The 27,685-nt window shown below is 39.2% G+C and overlaps 1 protein-coding gene across 1 annotated transcript in view; it reads right to left on the minus strand.

The window, feature by feature from the left end:
* Positions 1-27,685, minus strand: part of LOC144370975 (uncharacterized) — a 56,658-nt gene that overhangs the window by 21,494 nt on the left and 7,479 nt on the right. Inside the window, exon 3 of the mRNA XM_078032905.1 lies at positions 2,767-3,257. Within this exon, the coding sequence (XP_077889031.1) occupies positions 2,767-3,257 (491 nt within the window). The remainder of the gene's footprint in view (positions 1-2,766; positions 3,258-27,685) is intronic.

The following is a 27,685-nucleotide window of genomic DNA, read 5'->3' on the forward strand; positions in this document are numbered from 1 at the left end:
TAAAGGGCTAACAAAACTTTTATGTGAACAAAGCCATTTGTGAATCTTCCTCTGGTACTATTAGTATGATAGAGGTGGAATGTCAGCAATGCTACCAGGCAATTCTGCTTTTGGAAAAAAAATGACCTATTTTGGCTTCTGCACTGAGGATGCAGTTTTTCTGTGAGAATAAAGTTTTGATCAAGGGCTAAGAAATGGGGCTGGGGCTATAGCTTGGTGGCAGAACATTTACCTAGCACATGTGAGGCACTGGGTTTGCTCCTTATCACCACACAAATAAAACAAAATAAAATCATGTTTTTCATCTACAATTACAAAAAAAATTTAAAGGCTAAGAAAAACAAAATTCCGAGACATAATGGATCTAGCACCTCTACAATGAAAATTATAAAACAATGAAGAAAGAAATTGAGTAAGACAGTAAATGTGGAAAATCTCCCATGTTCGTGGACTGAGAGAATTTAATAGTTCAGAATGCCTTATAAAGTGATCTACAGAGTCAGTGCAATACCTATCAAATACCAATGACATTTTTCACAGAATTAGACAAAACAAACCTAAAATTCATATGGAAGCACAAAGACTTCAAATAGCAAAGAAATCCTGAGCAAAAAGATCAATGCTGGAGACATCATAATACTTGATGAAATGTACTAGAGTCATAATAACAAAAACAGAATGGTACTTGCATAAAAATAGGAATGAAGACCAATGGAATAGAACAAGAATACACAGGAATAAACCCACACACTGAAGGTCATCTGATTCTAAACAAGGGAGTCAAAAAAACTTTTTTTGATGAAAATAGTCTTTTAAACAAATTGTGCTGGGAAAATGGGATATCCCTCTGTAGAAGATTGAAATTCAAATCCTTATCTCTCACCCTGTAAAAAAAATAAACTCAAAATAGATCAAAGATCTTAAGTCCTGAAACTTTCTAATGACTAGAGGAAAACATAAGGGAAACAATTCAAAATATTAGTATCACCAACCATTTCCTGCATAGTGCTCCAATGCTCTGGAAATAATAGCAAGAAATGACAAGTGGGATTACATCAAATTAAAAAGCTTTTGCACAGCAAAGGAAACTATCAACAGGATGAAGACAGCCTACAAAATGGGAGAAAATCTTTGCCAGCTACTCATCTGACAGGAATTAATATCCAGAATATACCAAGAACTTAAAAAAGTAATCCAATCAATAAATGGGCAAATGAGTTTGACACCTTCCCAAAATAAGCACAAATGGCCAATAAGAATATGAAAAATACTAAACATCATTAGCCATTAGGGAAATGCAAATCACAAAAACTACACTGTGCCAGTGTGATGACTGAAGCACCCCTGGAACCCCAGCTGCTACAGAGGCTGAGGCAGGAGTACCTTGAGTTCAAACCCAAGCCTCAGCAAAAGCTAGTGCTTCATATATATTTAATTTAAATAAATAAATTTTAAAATAAATAATTTTAAAAAACTTAATTAAAAAAAAAAGCTAGGCACCAAGCAACTCAATGAGACCCTATCTCTAAATAAAATACAAAATAGAGCTGGGGACGTGGCTCAGTGGTCCAATGCCCCTAAATTCAATCCTTGATACAAAAAAAAAAAAAAAACCCTATTGAGATTCCATATCACCCCAAACAGAATGGCTACTAGTAAGAAATCAAAAAATAACAAATGCTAAGAATGTGGAAAAAAGGAATCCTTACACACTGCTGATGGGAATGTAAACTAGTAGAGCCAAAACCAGTATGAAGGTTTCTAAAAATATAATCATCGTATGATCCAGTTACATCATTCCTGGTATATAGCAGAATGAATCAATGCTAGCATACAAAAAAAAAGAGACACTTGCATTCCCAATGTTTATTGCAGCACTGTTTACAATAGCGAACATATGGAATCAGTCTAGATGCCCATGAATGAATGGATTTTAAAAATGCTATATATAATACAATGGAGTATTTTGCAGTCATAAAGAAGAATGAAATTATGTCATTTGCAGGTAAATGGATGGAACTGGAGATCATCATGTTAAGGGAAATAAGCCAGACTCATACAAGTATTCCACATTTCCTCAAATGCGGCACAGAGAGTGAAGGTTGGGTAAGGAGGACTACAAAAAGTGGTAGGGAGTGTGTCAGTAAAATATGTAAACAGAGAGAGTGGTTACCCATAAAGCTCGGACACTTCACAATGAAACTCGTTATTCTGTACAATTAATATGCGCTAATAATTATAAAGTATAAATTCAAATAAAAACTTTTCAACAGATTATTACTGTGGTTATTAAATTTAAAAGTATATTAAAATCACCAGTTTACTGAATTACGTCATTACATGGGGGCCCCTTTCGTCACGTTAAAGTGTCCACCCAAACACTGTCTGGGCAATTTTGGGAGATCACCACACACAACTGAAATGGGAACAAAGCAACCCTGTGTGGCAGGACGGAGCCTTCAGAGCCAGGGGCCTGGAGTCGGGCACACCGGGCATTCCCGCCAGCCCAAGGGAGCTAGAAGGGGCCGTGATCCTCCACTCGGGCCGCGTCCCGCAAGGCGACTCCGTAGGGTCCCGACACAAACCCACGCCCCCTCCCGCGCAGCCCGGTCAGACCACCCGGGGGCCTCCAGTCTGGCCACCCGCCTGGGCGTTTCCCTGGCAACCCCTCCGCTCCGCCCGACAGGTCCCAACGGTAGCCTAGCAACGGCCACCGCCTGCGCGCACCCGCCCGGACCGCTCGCGCGCCCGGCCCCCGGCGCCCACCTGTTGGTCGCACTCGGGGCATGATTTGGTGGCCATCTTCACTTTCTTGGCTCGAGTTGCAGACATGCTCCTCTCCTTCGGCAACGACGGCTCGGGCTCCTCCCCTAAGTACCTCAGCAGCCCGGCCTCCGCCCGCCCAGTCCCCACTCCCGCAGGTCGGACCCAGGATCTGACGGCGCGCGCGCACGTGCGCGAGCTCGCGCCGGGCCTGCGTGCTGAGGGGCGGGGCGCCGTGGTGGCCGGCGGTGGACTGAGGGTCCGGTCCTCGGGACTGCGGCTCACGCGCCTCAGTGCCTCAGCTTGTGCCCTGCACCCCGGGCCCCCGGAGCTCGCCCCGAGTCTCACGAGGAGTGTGCCTGGGCAGTCTGGCGTGGCGATGGCCAAGTTTCCTCCCGGGCGGACTGCGGTGTGCGTGGCTCGGGGAACGGGGGTCGAGCTCGGCCCACGGCTGCCGGAGTAGGGCGGGCCGTGGTGCTGGGCACGCCCCCTCCCTGGTAGAAGAAATTTTTAACTATTCCTTTGCAGGACAAATTGTTTGAACTCCCTGAAGGGAGAGGGGACGGTACCATGTTTAGCACAGGTCCTGCCATTTAGTACACTTCAGTAAATATTAGCAAGGCTAGTTGGCGAGCAACTGTAATAGATATTTGACGAAAGTCTTGGACCCGAGGCAGTAGTTGAAAGTTCATTCATTTAGTCAAAAAATAATTGTTTAAGGCCCATTGTCAGACACATTGAGTAATAGTAAATGTCTGCCTTGGAGGAGCAATCTCCACTCTGAGCGGGTGCCTAAATTACCCAGACTGTCCTGGAACTTGTGATCCTTCTGCCTCAGCCTCCCATCCCAGATAGCTGGGATAACATCATGAACCACCACACCGGCAAGGATATTCATTTTTAAATTTCTATTCAAAATGAATTGATACCGGGCGCAGTAGCGCACGCCTGTAATCCTAGCGGCTGGGGAGGCTGAGGCAGGAAGATTGCAAGTTGAAAGCCAGCCTCGAGGCACTAAGCAACTCAGACTCTGTCTCTAATAAAATACAAAAAGAGGCTGGGGGGCTGGGTATGTGGCTCAGTCGTTCAGTGCCCCTGGGTTCAATCCCCAGTACCAAAAAAACAGGTGATGTATTTTGAAAATTCATGTAACAATCCTCATAACTGGCCAGTTCTAACAATTTGTCCTGTAAAGTAGTAAATTTTAAATCATCTTTCCTTGAAAGAAATGAATTCCAAAGCCATGATTTCCTATGCGTGAATTTTCTTTTAAGGGAAAATTAAATTCAAACTGTTGTCTCATATTTGTAAAGTTTTTAGTTATAACTTTTCACAGATGTGTGATGTCAAGCTCCTTGCCTCTTTCATTAATAAAAATTGTTAAAATATGGAACATTTCATAACAATATTTAAAATCTCTGTTCTTCCAAGTTAACTTAAATTTGTACCCTTGATCCTAATGGAAAAACATACTATGTTCTTCCTTACACTAAATTATTAAGAACCAAAAATCCTCCACAAAATACTAGCAAACTATATTCAGCAGCATATTAAATGAATTATACACCATGACCAAGTAGGACTTATTCTTGGAATGTAGGAATGTTTCAACATATAAAAATCAATTGATGTAGTATCCCACATTAATGAAAGGAAGGGGAAAACCATATTACCATTTTGATTAACGCAGAAAAAGCATTTGACAAAGTTAAACACTCTTTCATGATAAAAACACTCAACAGAAATTAAGTGTTCACCTGGATGTGGAAAATTAGAACTCTTGTCCACTGCTGATAGGAGTATAAAATGGTGCAGCTACTGTGGAAAGCAGCATGGATGTTCCTCAAAATATTAAACATAGAATTAGCATTTAATCCAGCAGTCCAACTTCTAGGTATATGTACTATATTAATCCATTCTCTTTTGGTAATAAAACAATACCACAGACTGGGTATGTTATTTAAAAGAGAGAGAGAGAGAGAGAGAGAGAGATAGGTTTATTTTCATTCACAGTTGTGGTCCAAAGTCAAGGAACCATATCTGGTGATGACATTTGTAACAGTTAATTTGGATTAAGGAGTAACACATTGTTTTTCATGTGTCTGTGAGAGTGTTACCAGAGAAGATGAGTCTGAACAGATTAGTTAGGGAATACTTGCCCCCAATGTGGTTGGACACCATCCATTAGGCTGGGGTCCTTTGAGAATAAATACAGAGGGCAGATTGGTAACTCCCTCTAATACTTGTCTTCTGCCTTAGACACCAGATCTACAGGTTTTTGTTTTTGTTTTGTTTTGTTTTGTTATATCTATAGGTTTATTGGCCTTTACACTCCAGGACTTAACTCCATCAGCTCCCTCCAAAGGTACTAAGGTTTTTGTAGAGAATTAACACCAGTAACTTCCCTGATTTGAAGGCCTGCTGATGTGGGCTGAGACATGCTACCAGCATTCCAGAGTCTATAACCTGCAGAGGATCTCTCTAGACTTTTGAGCTTCTATAATCACATGAGACAATTCTCTAATAGACAATTCCCTCTACGGCAGAGTCCCCAGACAGTGCAGGCATCATATGGCAAGAGTCAGGGAGCACACATGTTTATGTATCCTCTGGTCTCTCTTCACCAATATTCAATCATGGAGGACCCATCCTGATGATTTTATCTAATTCAAAGCTCCTCCCAAAGGCCCACCTCTAAACACCCATAATCAGATTAAGTTTCCACACTCTTAATACCTTACAATGGAGTTTAAACTCCAGTGTGAGTTCCTTAAAATTTTTATTGGGCATTATAATTATATTTAATAGTGAGATTCATTATTACTTATTTGGACATGCACACAATATCCTTTGATTAATTTCATTTCCCAATACTTTCCCTTTTTCTCCCCTTCTCTACTCTAGCTGATCTCCCTTTCATTTTCATAAGATTCTTCCCATTTTTCCCTCTAACTTCCACATGAGAGAAAACATACCCCTTCTAGTATGAGATTGGGTGGGGGAGAACCACATTCAAATCATAGCATACACAAGATTTGAAAGCTAAGACTCAAACAGATATTTGCACACCAATGCTTAGAGTAACTATTCACAAAACCCAAAACGTAGAAATAACCCAAATGTACATTGACAGATGAGTGGATAAACAAAATGTAGGGTATGGAATACAATGGAATATTATATGCCATAAAAGGAAAGAAATTCCAACATGCTATAACTTAGATGAATGTGGAAGACCAATCTAGCATATAACTGGATCGACTCCCCTGCGGTGTGGCATCCTGTGGGGTCACGCTGCTAGATAGCCCCAGTCCTCTAGTGTTCCAGCGACTGTGTCTTGTGCAGGAGCATGTCTCTCCACATCCCCAGGGATCCAATCACCTCACCTCACTCTGCCCCCCTTGACTTTCATTGGACAAGATTTCCTAAGAATTTAGATTCCCCTAATAAAAGGTCATTCCAAAGCGTGCTTGCTGTCCGTGTCTCTCCCTCCCTCTCTCTCCCCACCCCCCCAGAGCTTAGTTTAAAGGTAAATTGTGGTCTGTGTTTTATTTCTAACGCCTTGGGAATTTTCCCTGAGTGACCTTGAGTTAGCCATCTATGCTGGACAGATGTGCTAGGCAGATGAACCTTAAAGACATTACGCTAAGTGAAATAAGTCAGATACAAAAGGACAAATATCATATGATTCCACTTATATGCGGTATCTAAAGTAATCAGATTCATGGAGAAAAGACTACAGGTATACTAGCTCAGTGGTAGAGTGCTTGCCTGGCATGTACAAGGCACTGAGTTTGATCCCCAGCACTGAAAAAAAAAAAATCATAGAAACAGAAAGTAAACTATCAATTACCAGACCCTAGAGGAAAGGAAAAGGGGGTAAATATTGTTAATGCATACAGTTTTAGTATGGTATCATGATGAAAATTTTAGTATAGTATAAGATAGAGAGCCATGATTTTTATACAATAACATAAATGTACTTAATGTCACTAACCTGTACACTTAAAATGATATAATGAAGTTTAAAATGTTATAATGAAATTATATAAGGAACAGAAATGGAAGGAAACATCTTTAACACGACAAAAGCCCATATCTGAAATATCCACAGTTAACATCATACTCAATGATGAAGGACTGAAAATTGTTCCCTTAAAATCAGGAACAAGACAAAGATACCCAGATTCACTTCTACTTAAGTCAATATTAAAAGTTATAGCCAGAATAATTATGCAAGAAAAAGAAATATGAAGCATCTAAATTGCAAAATAGGAAGTAATATATTAGAATCATTTAAAATACCAAAGATATTAGAAAAATGAACAATTTTGACCAATTCTTGTCCTTAAAAAGTTGTAAACGCTGGGGCTGGGGCTTGGTTTGTAGCTCAGTGGTAGGGCACTTGCCTAGCAACCTAGGCACTGGGTTCGATTCTCAGCACACATATAAATAAATAAATTAAAGATCCATCCATAACTTAAAAAAATTTTAAATAAGGAATAAAAAAAAAAAACTTAGAGCCAAGCATAGAGGCACCTGTGTGTTGTCCCAGCTACTTGTAAGGCTGAGGTAGGAAGATTAGGAATTGGAGACCAGCCTAGGCAATTTAGCAAGACCTCATTCACCAATATCACTTCACTACCACCCCCAAAATAAAGAAACAAAAGAAAAAAATACTTACTCTAAATACTACAAGTCATTATGAAAAAAATTACAGTTCTAAATAAATGGAAAGGTATTTCATGTTCATTAGGTAACAATACTTCCCAAATGGATCTACTTAGTCAACACTATCCTTATCAAAACCCAGCTAGCAGCCAGTTCAGAGGCGCATACTTGTAATTCCAGTGGGGTTCAGGGAGCCTGAGGCAGGAGGATCAAAAGTTCAAAGCCAGCCTCAGCAGCAGGGAGGTGCTAAGTAACTCAGTGAAACCTTGTCTCTAAATAAAATATTAAATAGGTCTGGGATGTGACTCAGTGATTGAGTACCCCTGAGTTCAATCCCCAGTACCAAAAAAAAAAAAAAAAAATCCAGCTAGCTTATTTGCAAAAATCTACAAATTTATCTAAATATTCACATAGGAATTCCAAAGACTTGGAATTTTGTCCATGAACAATCTTGAAAATGAAAAACAAAACAATCTTATAAAGAAGATCATTCATACTAGAAAACTACAGAAATGAAGCAAGTGTGGTACTAGTACAAACATAGATCAATAAAACTGAATCAAATGTTTCCCTTATACACAGGTTATTTCTGACTTTTAGATATTATAAATAATGCTGCTATAAACAGTCATAGACCAACTTTTTTTTTTTTTAAGTGCTGGGAATTCTCTTTGGGACCTTGAGCAGTCTGGGCAATCTCTCTACCACAAAGCTACACCCCAGCCCTTTTTTAAATTTTATTTTGAAACAGGGTCCCCACTAAGTTGAAGAGGCCTCAGTTCCTCACCACGTAGGCCTCTCATTGGACTGCTTCAGAGTCCTTATGATGTGGCAGTTAGCTTTCCGCAAAGCATATGATCCAAGAAAGAATAACTGATCCACAATGTCTTTTATGACCTAACTTTAGAAGTTACACTCTATCATTTCTGCAATATCCTCTTTGTTATGTCACAGAAGAGATGTCTCCAGAGAAGGGTATAAGGAGTTCTCAGAGGGAAGAGGGAATACAACTCAGGATTAGCGTGTTTCTTGGTAGATGTGAAGGAAAAGAATTTCAGCATAAGCCAGACAAAGGCATAGACAGAGGTGTATTTAGGAAATAGATACACATTCAAGGGAGAATGTAGCCTATCTCAAGAGTGAGAAACCTCTTCATGGGTTGAGGTCCAGTCCTTATAGAAGTGTGAACCTGCAGGTGGAGCCAGGGGGAGCTGCATCATCTGGTGACAGTTTTCCCTGCATCTTTGTATTTCTCTCATATTACAAGGGCACAGGCCAAAATCTACAAATGTGCTTTCTGCATCTCAATGGCTCATGGATGTTTCCTCTGTGACTCAGTATATCTCTCTTTATCCTAAATTCCTGTCTCATTCTCACAGGTGAACACTATTCAGTATGGGAAGGTATTTAAGAAGAGTATATGTTTTTGTCAGGGGCTTGCTAAGGGAAGGTTTCGAAGAGGAAGTGACATAAGAAGTGGGTCTTCCATAAAAGCCAAAGCAATCCTCTGTGAGAAAAGTGAAGCAGGAGGCATTGTAATATCAAGCCTTAAATTGTACTACAGAGCTATAGTAGTAAAAATGGCCTGGTATTGGCACCAAAACAGATATGAAGACCAATGGTACAGAATGGAGGACACAGAGACAAACCCACATAAAAACAGTTATCTCATACTAGACAATGGTGCCCCTAAATATATATTGAAGAAAAGATAGCCTCTTCAACAAATGGTTTCAGGGGAAACCGGAAATGCATATGTAGCAAAGTGAAATTAGACCCTTCTCTGTCACCCTGCACAAAGTACAACTCAAAGTGGATCAAGGACTTAGGCATTAGACAGAGACCCTCCACCTACTAGAAGAAAAAGTAAGCCCAGCTCTCCATCATCTGGGCTTAGGAACCAAATTCCCCAAGAAAACCCTTAAAGCTCAAGAAGTAAAATCAAGAATTAATAAATGCAAGACCTGGGATTGCAGCTCAGTGGCTGAGTGCTTGCCTAGCATGTATAAGGCTCTGGATTTGATCCTTAGCACCACATAAAAATGAATAAATAAATAAAGGTATTGTGTTCATCTACAACTAAAAAAAAAAGAAATTTTTAAATGATTAACAAATGGGATGGTATCAAATTAAAAAGCTTTTTCACAACAAAGGAAACAATCAAGAATGTGAACAAAGAGCCTAAAGAATGGAAGACTATTTTGCCACCTGAATTTCAGATACTGCATTAATCTCTAGGATATATAAAGAACTCAAAAAACTTAACACCAATATAATAATAATAATAATCCAGTCAATAAATGGGCAAAGGAACTGAACAAACACTTCACAGAAGAAATATGATGGGTCAACAAATATATGAAAAACTTTTCCACATCACTAGCAATTAGAGAAATGAAAATTAAAACTGCACTGAAGCCTAGCGCAGTGGTACATGCCTTTAATCCCAGTGGCTCAGGAGGCTGAGGCAGGAGGTCACCAGTTCAAAGCCAACTAAGAAACTCGGCGAGACCCTGTCTCTGAATAAAATACAAAATAGGGCTGAGGATGTGGCTCAGTGAGTTCAATACCCAGGTTAAAAAACAAACAAACAAAAAAAACCAAACCCCACTTCACTGAGATTTCAGCTCACTCTACTCAAAATGGCAATTATCAAGAATAAAAGTAAATTGGACTGGGGTTATGGCTCGGCAATAGAGTACTCTCCTAGCACATTAGAGGCCTTGGGTTCAATCCTCAGTACCACATAAAAATAAATAAAATAAAAGTGTTGTGTCCGACTACAACCAAAAACAAACAAACAAACGAACAATACAAGTAACAGGGGCTGGGGTTGTAGCTCAGTGGTAACACACTTGCCTAGCGCGTGTGAGGCACTGGGTTCAATTCTCAGTAAACAAATAATATAAACAAATAAACAAATTAAGAAAAGGCTCATGTCAATTAAAAAATATTTTTAAAAAAGAATACAAGTAAAGTAAATGTTGGCGAGGATGTGGGGGAAAAGGTACACTCATACATTGCTGGTTGGATTGCAAATTTTGGTTCAACCATTCTGGAAAGTAGTAGGGAGATTCCTCATAAAACTTGGAATAGAACCACCATTTGACTCAGTTGTTATCCCACTCCTCTACATATACCAAGAGGACTTAAAATCAGCAGATTATAATGACAAGGCCACATCAATGTGTATAGCAGCTCAATTCACAATAGCTAAGCTATGGAACCAACCTAGGCACCTTTCAACAGATGAATGGATAAAGAAAATGAGGCATACACAATGGAATATTACTCAGACTTAAAGAAAAATTAAATTAGGGCATTTTCCAGTAAATGGATGGAACTGGAGACTATCGTGCTAAGTGAAATAAGCTAAACCCCCCCAAAAGCAAAGCCCAAATGTTCTCTCTGATATATGGATGCTAACACACAATAAGGGGAGGAAGGGAAGAATAGAAGTTAATTGGATTAGACAAAAGAGAATGAAGGGAAAGGAGGGGAGACGGGAATAGGAAAAACAGTAGAATGAATTGGATATAACTTTCTATGCTCATATATTAATACACAACTAGTGTAACTCCACATCAAATACAACCACAAGAATCGTTACATATAACTCCATGTATACATATAACTCCATATATGTATGTCAGAATACATTCTACTGTGACATATAACTAAAAATAACAAATTTTTAAAATGAAGTGGGCCTTTGGAATCCTGTTGACCCTGAGAAAAATAAGAAGGACCAGTAAATGTCATCTAGTCTGTCCTTGACCTGAAGATAGAAAAAACCAGGACGGATGCCAGAGAAGTTCACTTTTCACTGGCTTTTGATGCTATTTCTAACTTTGCTCAAGATCTTTCATGGGCATACTGCTAAGTAGCTATAGGTGCTTCTTGTCTCAAAATATGCAATTAGACTAGGCAGATGCTCCTTTAATAACAGGTATTAAGTACTCAAAGAACCAAAATGGCTATTCAAAGCTGGTTTTTGTTCTCTTTGTGTGTGTGTGTGTGTGTGTGTGTGGTGCTGGAGCTTGAACCCAGGACCTTGTGTAAGGAGGCAAGCCCTCTACCAACTGAGCTATATCCCCAGCCTTTTGTTCTCTTTTATAATTAGGACCTGAGCTTCCTCAGGAAGACTGGAAGAAATTAGATGCAACAGCTCCCACCTCTATTCCTGTCATTGTTTTAATATTCAGAACACATCTACCAATGAGCCATTTAAAGGTTTTACATTTTTGGTGAGAGAAAAAAAAGGCAACAGGAATCTCAGCAGATCTTTGAAATATAAAATTACCGTTTTTGTTAAAAAAAATAGTTACAAAATATAGGTCTTTGATCTTCTTGTTTGTGTTTTTTCCCCAAAAGCTTTGTAATCACCACAGTGCTGCAAATGTGGTCATTGCTTGTTTATTCCTTTTATTTTGTTACAAACTTCACATATTTCTACAAAGAAATTGTCTATATATAACAAAAGGAACAAAAATAAGTGCAAAGAACTGTTCTTTGAGAAAAAAGCATGAGAAACCTCATCTGTGTCCTGAAAGATATTTCTTTTCCTCCTACATGGCTAATAAAGCATTGGGAGGGAGCATTGATTGGAGAAAAGCCACAATCTCTAAGCAACAAGAGGGGCTTCTAGGAGCCCCACACATTATCTTGCCTCCATTGCTTTCTCCTTTCATAGTATAAATGCTATTTATTGGGCAACTACTCTGTGCCTGTGCTTTATATTAACTGTGTCTCTTCCACCCCAAATCCTGAAACGGGGTAAGGAAAATGAATCTGAGGCAATATACAAATCAAGAATCAGAAATTTTGCTGATCTAGGAAATGGCTTAAGTAAAAAGACTATTGACTTACATAATCAAAACAAAGCCAAGAATCTTATGGGCTTCAGACACAGCTAGATCTATGTGCTCATGTGAGCCACAAGAACCCTATTTTTCCTTCTGCCCTTTGTTTTGCACCCTTTCCAGGTAGGCATTTCCATGTTGGTGTTGGGAGGATGACTAGAATTGTCAAATATGCTACATTTCATTAAGTGTGATAGCCACAGAAGTGCTCCATTTTTTCTTTTTTCCCTTCAAGAGTAACTTGCTATTGCTATAAGGTGCCCAATTGGTTTAACAGCCTCCAACTGTATCTCTTTCAGGATCCGTGACCTTCTCAATCACCAGCCAATGACTAGACATGATGCGTTGTACTAGGGCCTGGTCATTTCTGCTCAGTGTATGTCTCCCATAATGGGCCACCTCTGCTCTAGAGCTCCCCATGGAATTTGCCTAGAACATCAGATTTGATTGTGCTCTAAACCTTTCCTGCCCAACCCCACTTCCTCCTCTTTTATCTTCCCCAGGCATTGCCCTTTCTCCTAAACAAACCTTGTACTCCAAACTCCATTTCACTGTCTTCCTCCTTCAGAAGCCAAAGCCTCATCATGTTTCTGGTTCCAATTCCCATGTGAAGCACAGTTGTCCTTACTTCACCCAGATCCCTGTGAGTCCCTTAGTTCTGGGTTTTTTGGGATTTTGGGGGTTTTTTTTGTTTTTTTTTTTGTTTTTTTTTTTTTTTTTGGTGCTAGGGATTGGACCCAGAGGTGCTTAACTACTGAGCTTCATCCTCGACCCTTTTCCCTTTTATTTTGAAACAGGGCCTTGATAAGTTGCTTAGGGCCTTGCTGAGGCTGGCATTGAACTTGCAATCCACCTGCCTCAGCCTCACAAATTGCTGGGATTACACAAGCATGTGCCACTGCACCCAGCCCCTTTCTGCTGTTTTTCATTTTTGCTCTCCTAACACCTAGCTCTGGATGTTACATTTGTTCAGCTAGTTTACTGTCAGAGCACTGAAACCACTTTGCCCAGCCCAACATGCAGAAAGACCACAGTGCAGGGGGTGGGGGGAATGACTCCCCCACGTTTATTGCTCATCTCCCACTTATCAATGACACAAGTCAGGAGTTTCAATGTCAGGCCTCTTTGCCTCCAGTCAGACATTCTGAAATATAACTGGTCTTTCAGAGCGTCTCTGCAAGATCAGGCTGAAACCATCCTTCTTAGGACTTGGCCTGAGATCACACCTTCCTGTCTCCTCTGGCCAGGTCTGATCTGTTCCTTCCCACTCCATTGCCCATGTCCCTTGGGAGTGCTTCCTTAAACCCTGATTTACACATGGATCCTCCTCTTAGGGTATGCTTCTCAGGAACCCAACCATCAATCAACAACTGGGGCACCCGTCAACTAGCTGTCTCCTACTGACCTGCTTCTACTGGGTTTTCTCTTTTTACCATCAGACCTGTGAGGGGTAGCTACTTCCTACTGTCACTAACCCTGCTCCTTGAATATTTTCTTTGGTCCCTTCTCACATCTTTGTTTGTGGTCTTTAATTCAACTCTTCCTAGTCATTCCTTTGGGTATTTCCTGACAGAAACCTGAATCTTACTTGGAGATAGTGTCCAGGGGCACTTAAGTGGTTAAGTGCCCCTGGATTGAATCCAGGGGCACTTAACCACTGAGTCATATCCCTATACTTTTTTGTTTTATTAAAAAAAAAAAAACAGGGTCTCACTAAGTAGCTTAGGGTCTCAGTAAATTGCTGAGACTGGTTTTGAACTCAGGATCCTTCTGCTTCAACCTCTTGAGCTGAAGGGATTACAGGCATGGGCCACTGTGCCCAGGTAGAAATCTGAATCTTTATAAATATGACCAATTACATAGCCAAGCATGGCGCATGTACCTGTAACACCAGAGACTCATGATTACATCTTCGAGGCTAGCCTGGGCAACTTAGTGAGACTCTGTCTTAAAATAAAAATAAAGAAAGGCTGAGGGTGTAATTCAGTAGTAGAGCACTTCTGGGTTAAATCTCCAGTACCACAAATAATAAACAAATAAGACAACTTACCTTTTAAAATATCTATCTATCCAAACTGTTTCTATAAAATTCATAGCACTCCAGAGATTTGGAATGGGATGCAAGTTTAATGTTGTAGATTGTGTCTCCATTTTCCCCACCCAAACACTTTGACTCTAGGAATATACATGTAATATACTAATTTAGAGAACATACTGAAAGTCTGATTTTTTTTTTCCCTGAATATAAAAGTAGAGATAAGGACCCATCCTTTTTCCCCCTAATCTGGCCCTCTGAAAGCCTTCCAACTGGAAACAGGCAATAAACAACTTGTAAAAGCTAACATCTGGCGCTAGGTGGCAGCTGTGACCCACCACGGTTGTTGCTCACAGACACCCATTAGGAGTCCCCACTTGCCTGGCCATGCATGTTCACTATTCACAGTTCAGCAAAAGCCAGCTCTCCACATTCAAATCAGGGTTTTTCCCCATTCTTTCAAGGCAGAATCAGCCTATTGTTTTTCAGCACCTTGGATACCTGGGACTTCCTGCCTTGCCAGGACCTGGAAGTTTCCTTTTGATATCTCCCTCACCTGCCCTCTATGCACTCGTTGCTAAACACCTAAACATTTATACAGACCCAAGGGTCTGGTTCTCTGGGGAGATTGCTGTAGAATATGCATCCTTCTAACCAGGAAGCAAATAGTGGTGTGTTTGGGCTGTCCTTCCTCCTGGCTAAATAACCCTAAGTAATCACTTTAGTTGGTCGCCCCTACCCTCTTTGGACTTGCCAAATGAGTAACACAAATCAAAACCATTATGTTAATAAAGACACTTTTAGTTACAAATAGCTGAAGCCCTGTGCAAACTAGCTTAAGCCAAATAAAAAGATGGGGAAATTATTTAGCAAATAACTTTAAGAGCCTTAAGTATGTGAATTTAGACATGGCTTTATCAATCATATGAGTTTCAGGCATGCCTGGATCCAGGTGCTCAAAAATATCATCAGGAATCTATTTGTCTCCATCTACATCACCATTTTCTCTCAAACACTATCTCCCAAGTGATGAAAGAAACATGTCTTTCCTCATAGTTCTGTCAAAAGCCCTAGACTTGCCTAAAGTCAAACTCAATCCTAAATTAATCACAGGGAGGAGACCTGGGATGATGACATACCCCCATTAGTCAGGCCAAGTGCCCATTATTAGAGAGGGAAGTTAGGATGAGAATGAGAGGTTTGGAGCTTAAAAAAATAAAATCAAGGTTCTGTCACCCAAAGAAGGAACACAAGACAAGCTCAATCAGCAGATGTCCATCATGACCAGCTAGTTTTTCTTTTCTTTCCACACAGTAATCTATTCATTCATTCATTCAGTACACCTCAGACCCTCTTGCCTCAAGGCACTTTCAAGCCCCTGTTCTCCCTTTCTCTCAAGATAAAAGTCCAGCTTATTCTCTGGGTCCTCTTATCACGTAGGCTCTTAACATGTTGTTCTTTTCCTTCAAAGAACTGATCAGTTCAAGATTACATAGTGATATGTTTGATTATTATCCTAGAAGTATCTTTCCACGAGATTATAATCTTCAAAGGGAAAAGGTCTTTGGTGTTCCCAGAGCATATTATAGTAGACACACAGTAGGAACTCAGTAAATATATTTCATTCATTTATTTGATAATTATCTATTAAAAACCAAGAATAGTAAATCCACTTAGACATTGTCCCTTCCTGGTTTCTATCCCAATGAGGGACACAGAGATATAAATCAACAATCACAGTCCAACTGCAATGCTTTCTCCAAGAATGATGGACTCAAAGGATCCTGGGAAAGGATGATCTAAATGAAAGGGATCCAGGGAAGTTTCTCAGCAGATTTGGGATGTTGACCTAACTTTAGCAAAAGGATAAGGAATTATCAGCAAGATGAAGGAGAGGAAGATGGTGCCCTCTGAAGCATGTTAGTAGACAAGAAAATTTAACAGCCTGATGTATTCAGTGGCCAGTTGATGGCCTCACTTTCTCCACATTAATTTCCCAAAACAGGAAGTAATTGTATAGGAACTAGGTCCTATAGCCAGGCCAATGCTTTTTTTTTTTTTTTTTAAAGAAAATTAAAGGGGGAATATGAAAAAAAGAATGTTTCTGGACAAAGAACTAGCTAAAAAGGATATGAAGAAGCTCTTTATCAAGGCCTAGTAAGGCAATTATCATATAATTTGACCTCAATAAATATTTGAACCCCTAGATAAAAGTAACTGGAATCAATATGTTTAGCTGAAAACGGAGAACAAAGCTAGCCAGAGATCTAGCCCATTAGGAATCCACACAGATACCTAAAAGCACACAAAAGAAATAAAGGGCAAAATAAATTACTTTAAAACAGGAAGATTTATATAACCCTTCTGGGTAGAATAAAAATGTGCCCAGCTTCACATATAATTTGCTGCCAGGATGTGAGATTGTTACTAAGAAAGGGACGGGAGGAGGGCATTGAGGGAAATAAGATGCCAGGCCAGGACACAGGCACAGAGAATGCAGCATTTGGAGTTTGAAAAGAAGACCTGGAACACAAGCCTCTTTTGTTTTTTCAGCCTTCTCTTAATTACCACATTTGAGACCTGGAATTTATAAAGAAAAACTCCTATTCAAAAGGACAATTTACACTTCATTATAGAGAAAGTTCAATCGAAGTCCACAATTTCCCCCTAGCTGCATTTGTGGAACAGCTGGGTTAAGTGGAGAGAACTATAAATGGTTTATAAATCAGTGTGTTGCGTCACAAATTGAAGCAGTTGCTGCTGCACAGGCTGGCAACAAAATCATGAATCAGAGTCTAAAGTTCTAGAACAATGTGAATCAAATCTCACAAAGGATTGACCTTAGTGGTATTCACCAGCTGCACCCTCACCCCCAGGCCTGCCTCAAAACATCCAGCATGCAAATGAGTGGAATCTGGAGACTGCTTAGATCCAAAGAAGATGGATGAACTGATAAAAAAAGGTTATTACCAGGCCCAAAATTACAATCTTAGATCAAAGGGACCATATCCTTCATTGAACATGCACTAAAGTGAGGATTTCCCCCACCATCTCCTAAGGATCTCTGAACTTCCATAATGGCAAAGGCTCATCTAGATCTTGACTCATATCAGTTGTTGTTCCAAGCCTATTGAATTGATTTTGTGTCACAACAATGTTATGAGGGGAAAGGCACAGAGAGGTTTGGTAATTTACCCAAGGTCACACACCCTTAAATGGTAAAGTCAGAATTAGAACCAATGTGGTTTGATTTCATAGCCCATGCCCTGGACCATCCTGATATGCTGCACCTTCAGAGAGAAGTCTCTAAGTCTTGCTGAGCCATTCCTTGTCACAACCTCCTTCGCCTGTTAACCATGCTTGATTCTATCTTCCTTGCCTCTTGAGTCAATATCCAACTTGCTTTTTGAGTCAATCTACAGAGAAAGCAGAATAAAGAGAGGGGACCCAGGTTTTATACTAGAAGGTCATATCACATGTTTCACTGTGGCTCCTCCTGCCACACAATGGGGCCTCCTGGGGTTGGGCAGGGCAGTATTGCCCTCACCTGATTTGAGCTACAAATCTGATCACTCCCGAAGTGTCAAACACCTCCACATGGTTGGCTTTCATGAATCAATAAATACCTTTTTAAAAGCCAATGTGAGTAGGATTTTCTGCCTCTTGAATCATAAACATCCTAATCGAAACAATCTCAATAAACCAATAAACAAAGCCAAAAGATACATCAGTTAGCAATGCTCTGGTGGAACAGTAAGCAGCCTACACTATGCTGAAGAACAGAGAAAGAACCAGTCACATAGTTCTAAAATTTTTAACCTTTCTCAAGTTTAACATTTTGTACAGAGGACAGCAACAACACAATTCCTCAAAACTGCTGTTTACAGATTCACTTTCATAATTACAGTTAACTCTGGTTAATGTTAAAATGACTTGAAATGCTATTATAGCAGAACAGAGGGTCAGAACCCAGAGTTTGTTAAAGTCCTGTTAAAGTCCAGCTGGGCAATAAAAAAATAACCAGGGAACCTCGGTTGGGGGTGGGGAAATGGTCAGTGTAGCTTTTAGCTCTATCTGTGTTAATCTCTTATTTTAAAAAAAGTTATTTATGAATTATTCATATAACTAAAAATTATCTTTTAAAAGTTGGAGTTAAAGAACAAGTCATATAATTACACTGTGTTAAATGAATATTCTTATACTTTTGTATAGGATTCCTCAAATGAAATCTTATATAAAAACGCTATTGTGAATGTTGATTTTTGGTTTTTTGGCAGTACTAGGGATCTCTTCCAGGGGTTAAATGGAGGTGCCTTTATTTATTTAAAGAGAGAGAGAGAATTTTTTTAATATTTACTTTTTAGTGGACACAACATCTTTATTTTTATGTGGTGTTGAGGATCTAACCCAGCGCCCTGCACATGCCAGGCAAGCATGCTACCACTTGAGCCACATCCCCAGTCCATGCTTTTATTTTTATGTGGTGCTGAGAATCGAACCCGGGTCGCACCCGTGCTAGGCAAGCGCTCTACCGTTGAGCCACAATCCCAGCCCATTTCCAGCCCTTTTCATTTTTCATTTTGAAATAGCATCTCGCTAAGTAGCCTAGGGCCTCACTAAGTTGCTGGTGCTGACCTCAAACTTGTGATCCTCCTGCCTCAGCCTACCAAATTGTCAAGATTACAGGCATGTGCCATCATGCCAAGCTCTAGTCTTTTTCATTATTTAATTTTGAGACAGGTTTTCATTAAGTTTCCCCAGTAGTCTTGAACTTGTAATCCACCTATCTCAGCCTCCAGAGTAGCTGGGATTGCAGGTGTGTATCACCATGCCTAGCCATCTGTTGTGTTTTTACTTCCTGGAAACCACCTTCTATTTGTAACTAACTGGTTCAAGGACATAACACATGGTCCTGGCCTGGCAGTGGAAGCAAATATATTAATTTACTCTCCTGGCTCTTTTTCCCTACATAATTCAGAAAAGACACAGCAGAGATAAGTTGTTATTGTTGTTTTAATTTCCTTGATTTCTACCCTCTAAGGAGAAAAGAAAGAAAGAGCAAGCAAAAGCAGATGATGAAATCAAAAACCTATGGACAATATCTCCAATAAAGCCAGGTGATAAGGTATCTCCAGGAAATTGCTGATTTGATTTGATGAAGCAAATATAGCAAAAATGTTAACAGGGGCTGGGGTTGTGGCTCAGAGGTAAAGTGCTTGCCTAGCATGCTTGAGCCACTGAGTTCGATCCTCAGCACCACATAAATGTAAAATAAAGATATTGTGTGTGCACTCGAAACTAAAAAATAAATATTAAAAAAAAATGTTAACAGTTGTTGAATCTAGGCAGTGAGTATTTGAGTGTCTGACTATTCCATGGGTTTGAAATTTTTCTTATAAAAAATTTACAAAATACATAAATAAGCCAGTTGTGGTGCCACACACCTATATTCCCAGGGACTCAAGAGGCTGAGGCAGAAGGATCGAAAGTTCAAGTCCAGCTTTGGCAATTTAGTGAGACCCAGTCTGAAAAAAAAGAGGTAAGTGGTTGGGAACGTAGCTAACTGGAAAAGCAACCCTGGGTTATCACAAAAATAAATACATACTGAGAAACTGATATGACTCCATTTTTGAGAAACCATCTTCTACCTCAAGGCCTGTCCTAAGGAAGGGGGCATGACCTTTGTCCTGGGAAAAACCCACAAAGCACTTCTAGGCACATACCCACCCTGCTGAGTTGTTTGTCTGTAAATAACAGGAGAGATCTGCAGCGCCAGGTGTCCCTGACTGAGTCAGGCTAGGTGAGGACCCATAGCAACCCCCTAGCAACCTCCAATCAGCATGAGACAGGGAAAATACCTGGATGCCAGATGACCCCCCAGTAGTTTATGGTGTTTGATAACATGTTGGGAAACCATGTAGTTTAGCAAGTACACCCCTCGTGGCCTAAACCAATAAGTTCAAAGGAATCTCCCTCTTGTACTAACCAATAACCCCTACCCAACTTGTTCTCCCCAGTGAATGTGCTAATTAATGTTAAGAGTTGTTGTTTGATTTTCTGTGAGATGTTGTGACGCATAGAGTATCCCCCCAAAATCTATAAAATCTCACTGAACAAAGGACCAGGACTCACTCCCTGGGACTGCTGCGTCAGAAATGGTTGTGAGTCCAGGCTCCAGCTTGCAATAAAGACTCCTGTGTGATTGCATTGGATTCGGCTCCTGAAGGTCTATTGGGGTCCCACGAATCTGGCATTACAATACATATATACATTAATCAATTAAAATATGGCACAACTCAACTTTAGTCTTTTCCCCTTTAATGCAAGAGTGATTCTCAAACAACTGAATTGGCTGGAGCCTTTCTTAATCTCCAAGAAGTCCTGACTGGCCAAGTAGAGTCCTGGGTACTCTACTACAAATTGTTAGGTCTTTGTAAGATTGCCTTTTTCTCATTATTTTTGTATTATTTCTGTCTGCTCTGTTTCCCCAAACTCTTTAAGAGCCAACTCTGCTCCCTGTGACTTGAGGTAAGCAACTATAATTCTGCCCATGGTAAAGTCATATATTCAAGGCACACCACCTCCTTCTGAAGCAAATAGGGTAAGGAACTGGAACGCCAGATTCCAGAAGAAAAGAAATAGAACAGACCTTTCAGGACTGTGTTCTGATAGATGATATAGCAAACCCCAGATGGATAAGATCAGTGACTGCTAGACACAGGCATCACTTGTGAAAGTCACTGGAAGACTACTGACCCACAGATACAGGGGGCAAGAGATTACTGAACGAGGAATGCAGAACAACTGACTGAGCTGCTGCATATACAGGAGTATTGAGGACACACGGCTTGAGAAGACCTTAAAGCTTTAGGTTGCATAATTACTGAGGGTCTTCTGCTGCACAGAGCCAATTTGTTAAGACTGGGAGAGGTGACTGTTTTTTCAAATGCTAAGTTTTCACCAAAAGATCACAAGACATACAAAATACCAAAGTAAGTGTCCAGATCTCTCTCTCTCTCTCTCTCTGGTACTAGGAATTAAACTCAGGGGTGTTCAACTACTGAATTACATCCCAACCCTTTTTACTTTATTTTGAGATAAGGCTTTGCCAAGTTGCCAGACTGGTCTTTAACTTGTGACCTTCCTTCCTCAAACTCCCGAGTAGCTGGGATTACAGGTATGTACAACCATGCCTGGCCAGCTATCATCTCTGAAGAAATATGGGTACCAGACTTACTAGACAAAGACCTTTTAAAAATTTTTTTTTCTTGAATATGCTCAAAGATCTAAAAAGTAATACAAAGAACTAAAGGAAATTAGAAAAACAATACAAAAACAAATTTGGAATATCAGAGTCAGGCATAGTAGCACACACCTATAATCCCAGCAACTCAGGAGGCTGAGGCAGGAAGGTCACAAGTACAAGGCCAGCCTTTATTATTATTATTATTATTATTATTATTATTTTGGTACCGGGGATTGAACTCAGGAACACTCAACCACTAAGCCACATCCCCAGCCCTATTTAGTTTTTAATTTAGAGACAAGGTCTCACTGAGTTGCTTAGAACCTCACTTTGCTGAGGCTGGCTTTGAACTTGCGATCCTCCTGCCTCAAACTTTTGAGCTTCTGGGATTACAGGCATGTGCCTCCACACTCAGCTTCAAGACTAATCTTAACAGTTTAATGAGATCCTTTCTCAAAATAAAAAATAAAAAAGGCCAGGGATGTAGTTCAGTGGCAGAGGACCCTTGGATTCAATCTCCAGTACTGAAAAATAAATATTAGCAAATTCGAAATAAATTACAAAAAAAATTATAAAAAGGATAATGGTTCATTGGTAACACTTGCCTCACCTGCATGAGGCTCTGGGTTTGATCGCCAGCACAAAACAAACAAAAACAAAAACCAGAAATCCTGAAGCTTAAAATTATAATAACTGATTTAAAAATTCACTAGAGGGGCTGGGGTTGTAGCTCAGTGGTAAAGAAAATTGCCTAGCATGTGTGAGGCGCTAGGTTCAATCCTCAACACCACATAAAAATAAATAAAGAAAGTAAAGGTATGTGTTCATCTACAACTAAAAATTTTTTAAAAAATTCACTAGAGGGATTCAATAGCAGATTTAAGCAAGCAAAAGAAGGAATTAGCATCATGAAAACAGGACATTTGAGATGATTGTGTCTGAAGAACAAAAAGAAACAAGAATAAAGAAATGTGTACAGAAACTAAGGAACCTAGGACTCCATCAAGTAGATCTGAGAGCTCCAGAATAAGAGAAAGAAAAAAGTGTGAGAGCTTTATTTGAAAAAATAATGGTGGAAAACTTCCCAGATTTGAGGAAAGGCATTAATATTATCAATCAAAGATCATAAGGCCCAGGGATGATAAATCCAAATAGCCACATACTGAGATACATTATAATCAAAATATTGAAAGAAAAAGACAAAGAAAATTTCTTGAAAATAAGAGAGAAGCAACTCATTGCACATAAAGTATCTTTACTGAGACTATCAGCAGATTTCTCATCATAGGACAGAAATGCTTAAAGAAAAACCTGGGAGCTGAGAATTCTATATCCAGCAAAACTGTCCTTGAAAAACAAGGGAGAGCCAGGCATGGTGTCACATACTGTAATTCTAGCAGCTCAGGAAGCTGAGACATGAGTTCAAATCCAGCCTTAGCAAAAGCAATGCACTAAGCAACTCAATGAGACACTGTCTCTAAATAAAATACAACAACAAAAAGAAGAAGAAGAAGGAGGAGGAGGAGGAGGAGGAGGAGGGGGAGGAGGGGGAGGAGGAAGGAAAGAAAGAAAGAAAGAAAGAAAGAAAGAAAGAAAGAAAGAAAGAAAGAAAGAAAGAAAGAAAGAAAGAAAGAAAAAGAAAATACGGCTGGGTAGAGTGCTTGCGTAGCATGGTGTAAGGCACTGGGTTCAATCTTCAGCACCATATAAAAATACATAAAATAAATGGGCCAACGTACTGAACAGACACTTCTCAGAAGAGGATATGCAATCAATCAACAAACATGAAAAACTGTTCAACATCTCTATCAATAAGAGAAATGCAAATCAAAACTACTCTAAGATTTCATCTCACTCCAGTCAGAATGGCAGCTATCAAGAATACAAACAACAATAAATGTTGTTGAGGATGTGGGGGAAAAGATCCACTCAGACACTGCTGGTGGGACTGCAAATTGGTGCAGCCAATCTAGAAAGCTGTATGGAGATTCCTTGAAAAACCTGGAGTGGAACCACCATTTGACCCAGCTATCCCACTCCTTGGTCTATATCCAAAGGACTTAAAAACAGCATATTACAGGGACACAGCCACATCAATGTTTATAGCAGCACAATTCACAATAGCTAAACTGTGGAACCAACCCAGATACCCTTCAGTACATGAATGGATAGGGAAACTTTAGTATATATACACAATGGAACATTACTCAGCATTAAAAGAGAATAAAATCATGGTATTTGCAGGTGAATGGATGGAGTTGGAGAAGATAATGCTAAGTGAAGTTAGCCAATCCCAAAAAACCAAAGGGTAAATGTTTTCTTTGATATGAGGATGCTGACTCATAATGAAGATGGAGTGGGGAGGAGCATGGGAGGAATAGAGGAACTTTAGATAGGGCAAAGGGGAGGGAGGTGAAGGGAGGGAGTAAGGGGGTAAGATTGACAGTGGAATGAATTAGACATCATTACCCTAAGTACATGTATGAAGACATAAATGGTGTGAAAATACTTTGTGTACAACCAGTGATTTGAAAAATTGTGCTCTATATGCGTAATATGCAATAAATTCCATTTTGCCATCATATATAAAAATTAGAATAAATAAATAATGTAATTTTTTTAAAAAAGGTCCATCAACAACTAAAAATAAAATAAAATAAAAAATAGGGCCAAGGATATAGCTCAGTGATCAGGTGCCCCTGGTTCAATCCCTGGTACCAAAACACCAACGAAGGAGAAATTAAGACAAATGAAAGTGGAGGGAGGAGGAAGGAGAGAGTCAGAGGGTAGAAAATGAGTATTAAAACATAATTGGGTGGAATACTTCTAATGTTTTGAAGTCCAGTAGGGCAACTCTAATATAGAACAATTCCTCATATATTTCAGAATAACTAGAGAAGAGTCTGAGAGTTCCTAACACATAGAAATGAAAGTATTCGAGGAGATGGAAATGCTAATTATTCTAATTTGATCATTACACATTGTCTATGTACACTGAATTACAATATTATACCCTAAAATATTATAGTATTATATGTACATTTAAAAATATATTTTAAAATAAAAATTAAGAGCATGTCATAAATGAACAACAACAACAAAAAAAAAAGCAGAGGGAGTTCATTTTCACTAGATTTTCCCTAAAAGAAATGACAAAAGGAGTCTTTCAAATAGAAATGAAATAGCACTAGACAGTAGCTTGAAGCCATATAGCAATATGTGAAGGTTAAATACATGAACAAATATGAAAACCAGTGTTACTGTAATTTTGGTTTGTAATTACACTTATGGGTTAGTGAGCAAACCAATGTTCTAGGAGGGTAGCATACCTACAAGGGGTACAGAAGTTCTTTGAACTTCCTTTTGAATACTTTGCTCTATTCCTCCCTTCCACGTGGCTGTTTCTAAGATGTGTCCTGTATAATAAAACTGTTATTCTGAGTACAGTGTTTTCCTGAGTTCTGAGTCATTCTAGAGAATTATCAAAATTGGGGGACAAGTCATGGGAATGCCTCAGTTTTTAGTCAACTATGTAGAAGTACTTAAAGTCTGGGGCTGTCAGTAGTGGCTGGTATCTAAAGTGGAGGGAGTCTGTGGGACTGAGACCATCTGTGAGTCTAAAGTTCAGGTCTTAGTTCTGCCATGCTAGCTTTGTGATCTTGATAAGTAGCCCAATCTCCACACATCGGTTTTCCTATATGTATAATGGGAAGGTAGTATTAAATATGTTTTGGAGTTGTTCTGAGTCATGTATGAGATGAAGTGCTTAGCTCAGTACTCAGCACATTAAAAATGTTCTATAAATCTTAGCTATAGGTTTAATGATATTATTATTTATCAAGAAAATTATGCCAGGCCATAGGTGCTAAATGAAAACAATAGATAAAATTCTAGATAAATATTTGTGCCTATTACTTTAATTGTACAATAGGAAATCTATTTCCTTTCTTAAAACACAGAAATGTTGGGCTGGGGATGTGGCTCAAGCGGTAGCGCGCTCGCCTGGCATGCGTGCGGCCCGGGTTCGATCCTTAGCACCACATACCAACAAAGATGTTGTGTCCGCCGAGAACTAAAAAATAAAACATTAAAAATTCTCTCTCTCTCTCTCTCTTAAAAAAAAAAAAAAACACAGAAATGTTGCTGGATACAGTTGCCTTCTAGCAATTTGGGATGTTGAAGCAAGAGGATTGCAAGTTTGAGGCTGGCTTCAGCAGCTTAGTAAGACCTTGTTTCCAAATAAAGGAGAGTGCCCTGGGTTTAATCCCCAGTACTAAAACAAACAGAGAGGTGTCTGAAAAATGAATAAGAATTATAATTCAGAAAACAAAACAAAAAAACAAATAAGAACTACAAAGCATAAGGGATTATATGGTATTGCACAATTATTTTTTTCTTTTAAGTTTGTAGCTCCCAAAACTGTTTTGTAAGCTTCTCTAGATGAAAGGTTCTGTGGCTTTATGAAGAAAATATCTGGAGAAACTCGACAAGTAAACCATTTGGAAATATTGATTTGAGCCATTGCTTAATATTTTATCTGTGTTTTAGGGCACTCAATAGTTGAAGTCACTAACTTTGCTGCTAAGGATTCTCTATTAATCCCTTGGGCTGCTTTTGAAATATTTCCCAAATGTCCTCCATGGCAGAAGTAAAAGTTCAAGGGTCCTCATATTCCAATAAGATGAAGAAACAAGCAATCAAAGAATGTAGAACAACAAACACGCCCTGAATAAGAGTTTATTTGCTCATGAAGCCAATACAACTGTTCTTTCTCCTTTGTTCTTCTATCCCTTCCTGTTCTCATTCTTTAGTACCACCTGGATTTAGCTGAATTGGTGGCTAAGACCAAAATGTGTCTACTTCCGTTTGAAATAGTGTCATTTTGGTGAAGTGCTTTATTCAGTTTAGCTCTCCATGAATGACCTAAAGATTGAACATGCCAGTTCTTGCATATAGCTTAGCTTAGTATTATAAGTTTATCTTTAACCCACTTTGCATGTCATGCTGAAAGCTTACATACATTCTGGCTAACAGCTCACCTCAACTAATATTTGCTTATTACAGGGGCAATTATTTGCTTTGAAGCTACCCAGAGCAAGTGAGATCTCAATGAAATCCCCCTTGCACTCCCCTGATTAAGAAAAAAAAATGATCTCATGTATAAAGAAAAAATATATAAGAAGCAAGAATGGGAGCTGGCTAATATGTGGCACAGAAAAAAATCCAAAGCAAATACCTCCTAACACCCCAGAAATGGCTTTGTAATCATTTTTGAAACAAAAACATAAATATTCTGAGATTTACATTGCCTCCCTTTTTAAATTTTCTTGGATGATGCAGAAAATCTTTATTCATTTTTTTTTACTGTGGTAAAATATACATCGATTTATCTTTTTAACCATTCACCATTCACCATTCACCTTCTTTTATTAGAGATTTTCTATTATATTAGGTCAAGGATAAATGGTTAAATTCATCCATTCAACATCGTTACTAGGATTCTCTTTTTTTACCGATGCATTATAATAATACAAAACAGAGGGATTCATTATGCCATATTGATCAATCTCATTCCCTAGGACCTTCCTTTTCCCTCCTCTTCCCTCCCCCCCTCTGATCTGCTTGCTCTACTCTACTGATCTCTTTTCTATTCTTCTATTCTTCTTCTTCTTCTTACTATTTTAATTAGTGCATTATACAAATATATATAGATAGATAGATAGATACAGATAGGTAGATGATTCATTGTGGTGCATTTATACCTGGACATAGCATAATTTAGAAGATTTCATTCCCTAGTACTTACCCATGCCCTCCTGTCCTCCCTCCCTTTATCCCTTTTGTGGATTCTTTTTAAAAAATATATTATTATTATTATTATTATTATTATTATTATTATTATTTTAGTTGTAGATAGACACAATATCTTTATTTTATTTTTATGTGGTGCTGAGGATTGAACCCAGGGACCTGCACATGCTAGGTGAGCACTCTACCGCTGAGCCACAACCCCAGCCTCTCTTTGTTGATTCTATTGGTCTCTCTCTTATTTTTGTGACATTCCTTTTTTATTCCTTCTCTCTCTCTCTCTCTCTCTCTCTCTCTCTC

This window comes from Ictidomys tridecemlineatus, chromosome 15 (genome assembly GCF_052094955.1).
Source record: "Ictidomys tridecemlineatus isolate mIctTri1 chromosome 15, mIctTri1.hap1, whole genome shotgun sequence".
Taxonomy (NCBI): Eukaryota; Metazoa; Chordata; class Mammalia; order Rodentia; family Sciuridae; genus Ictidomys; species Ictidomys tridecemlineatus.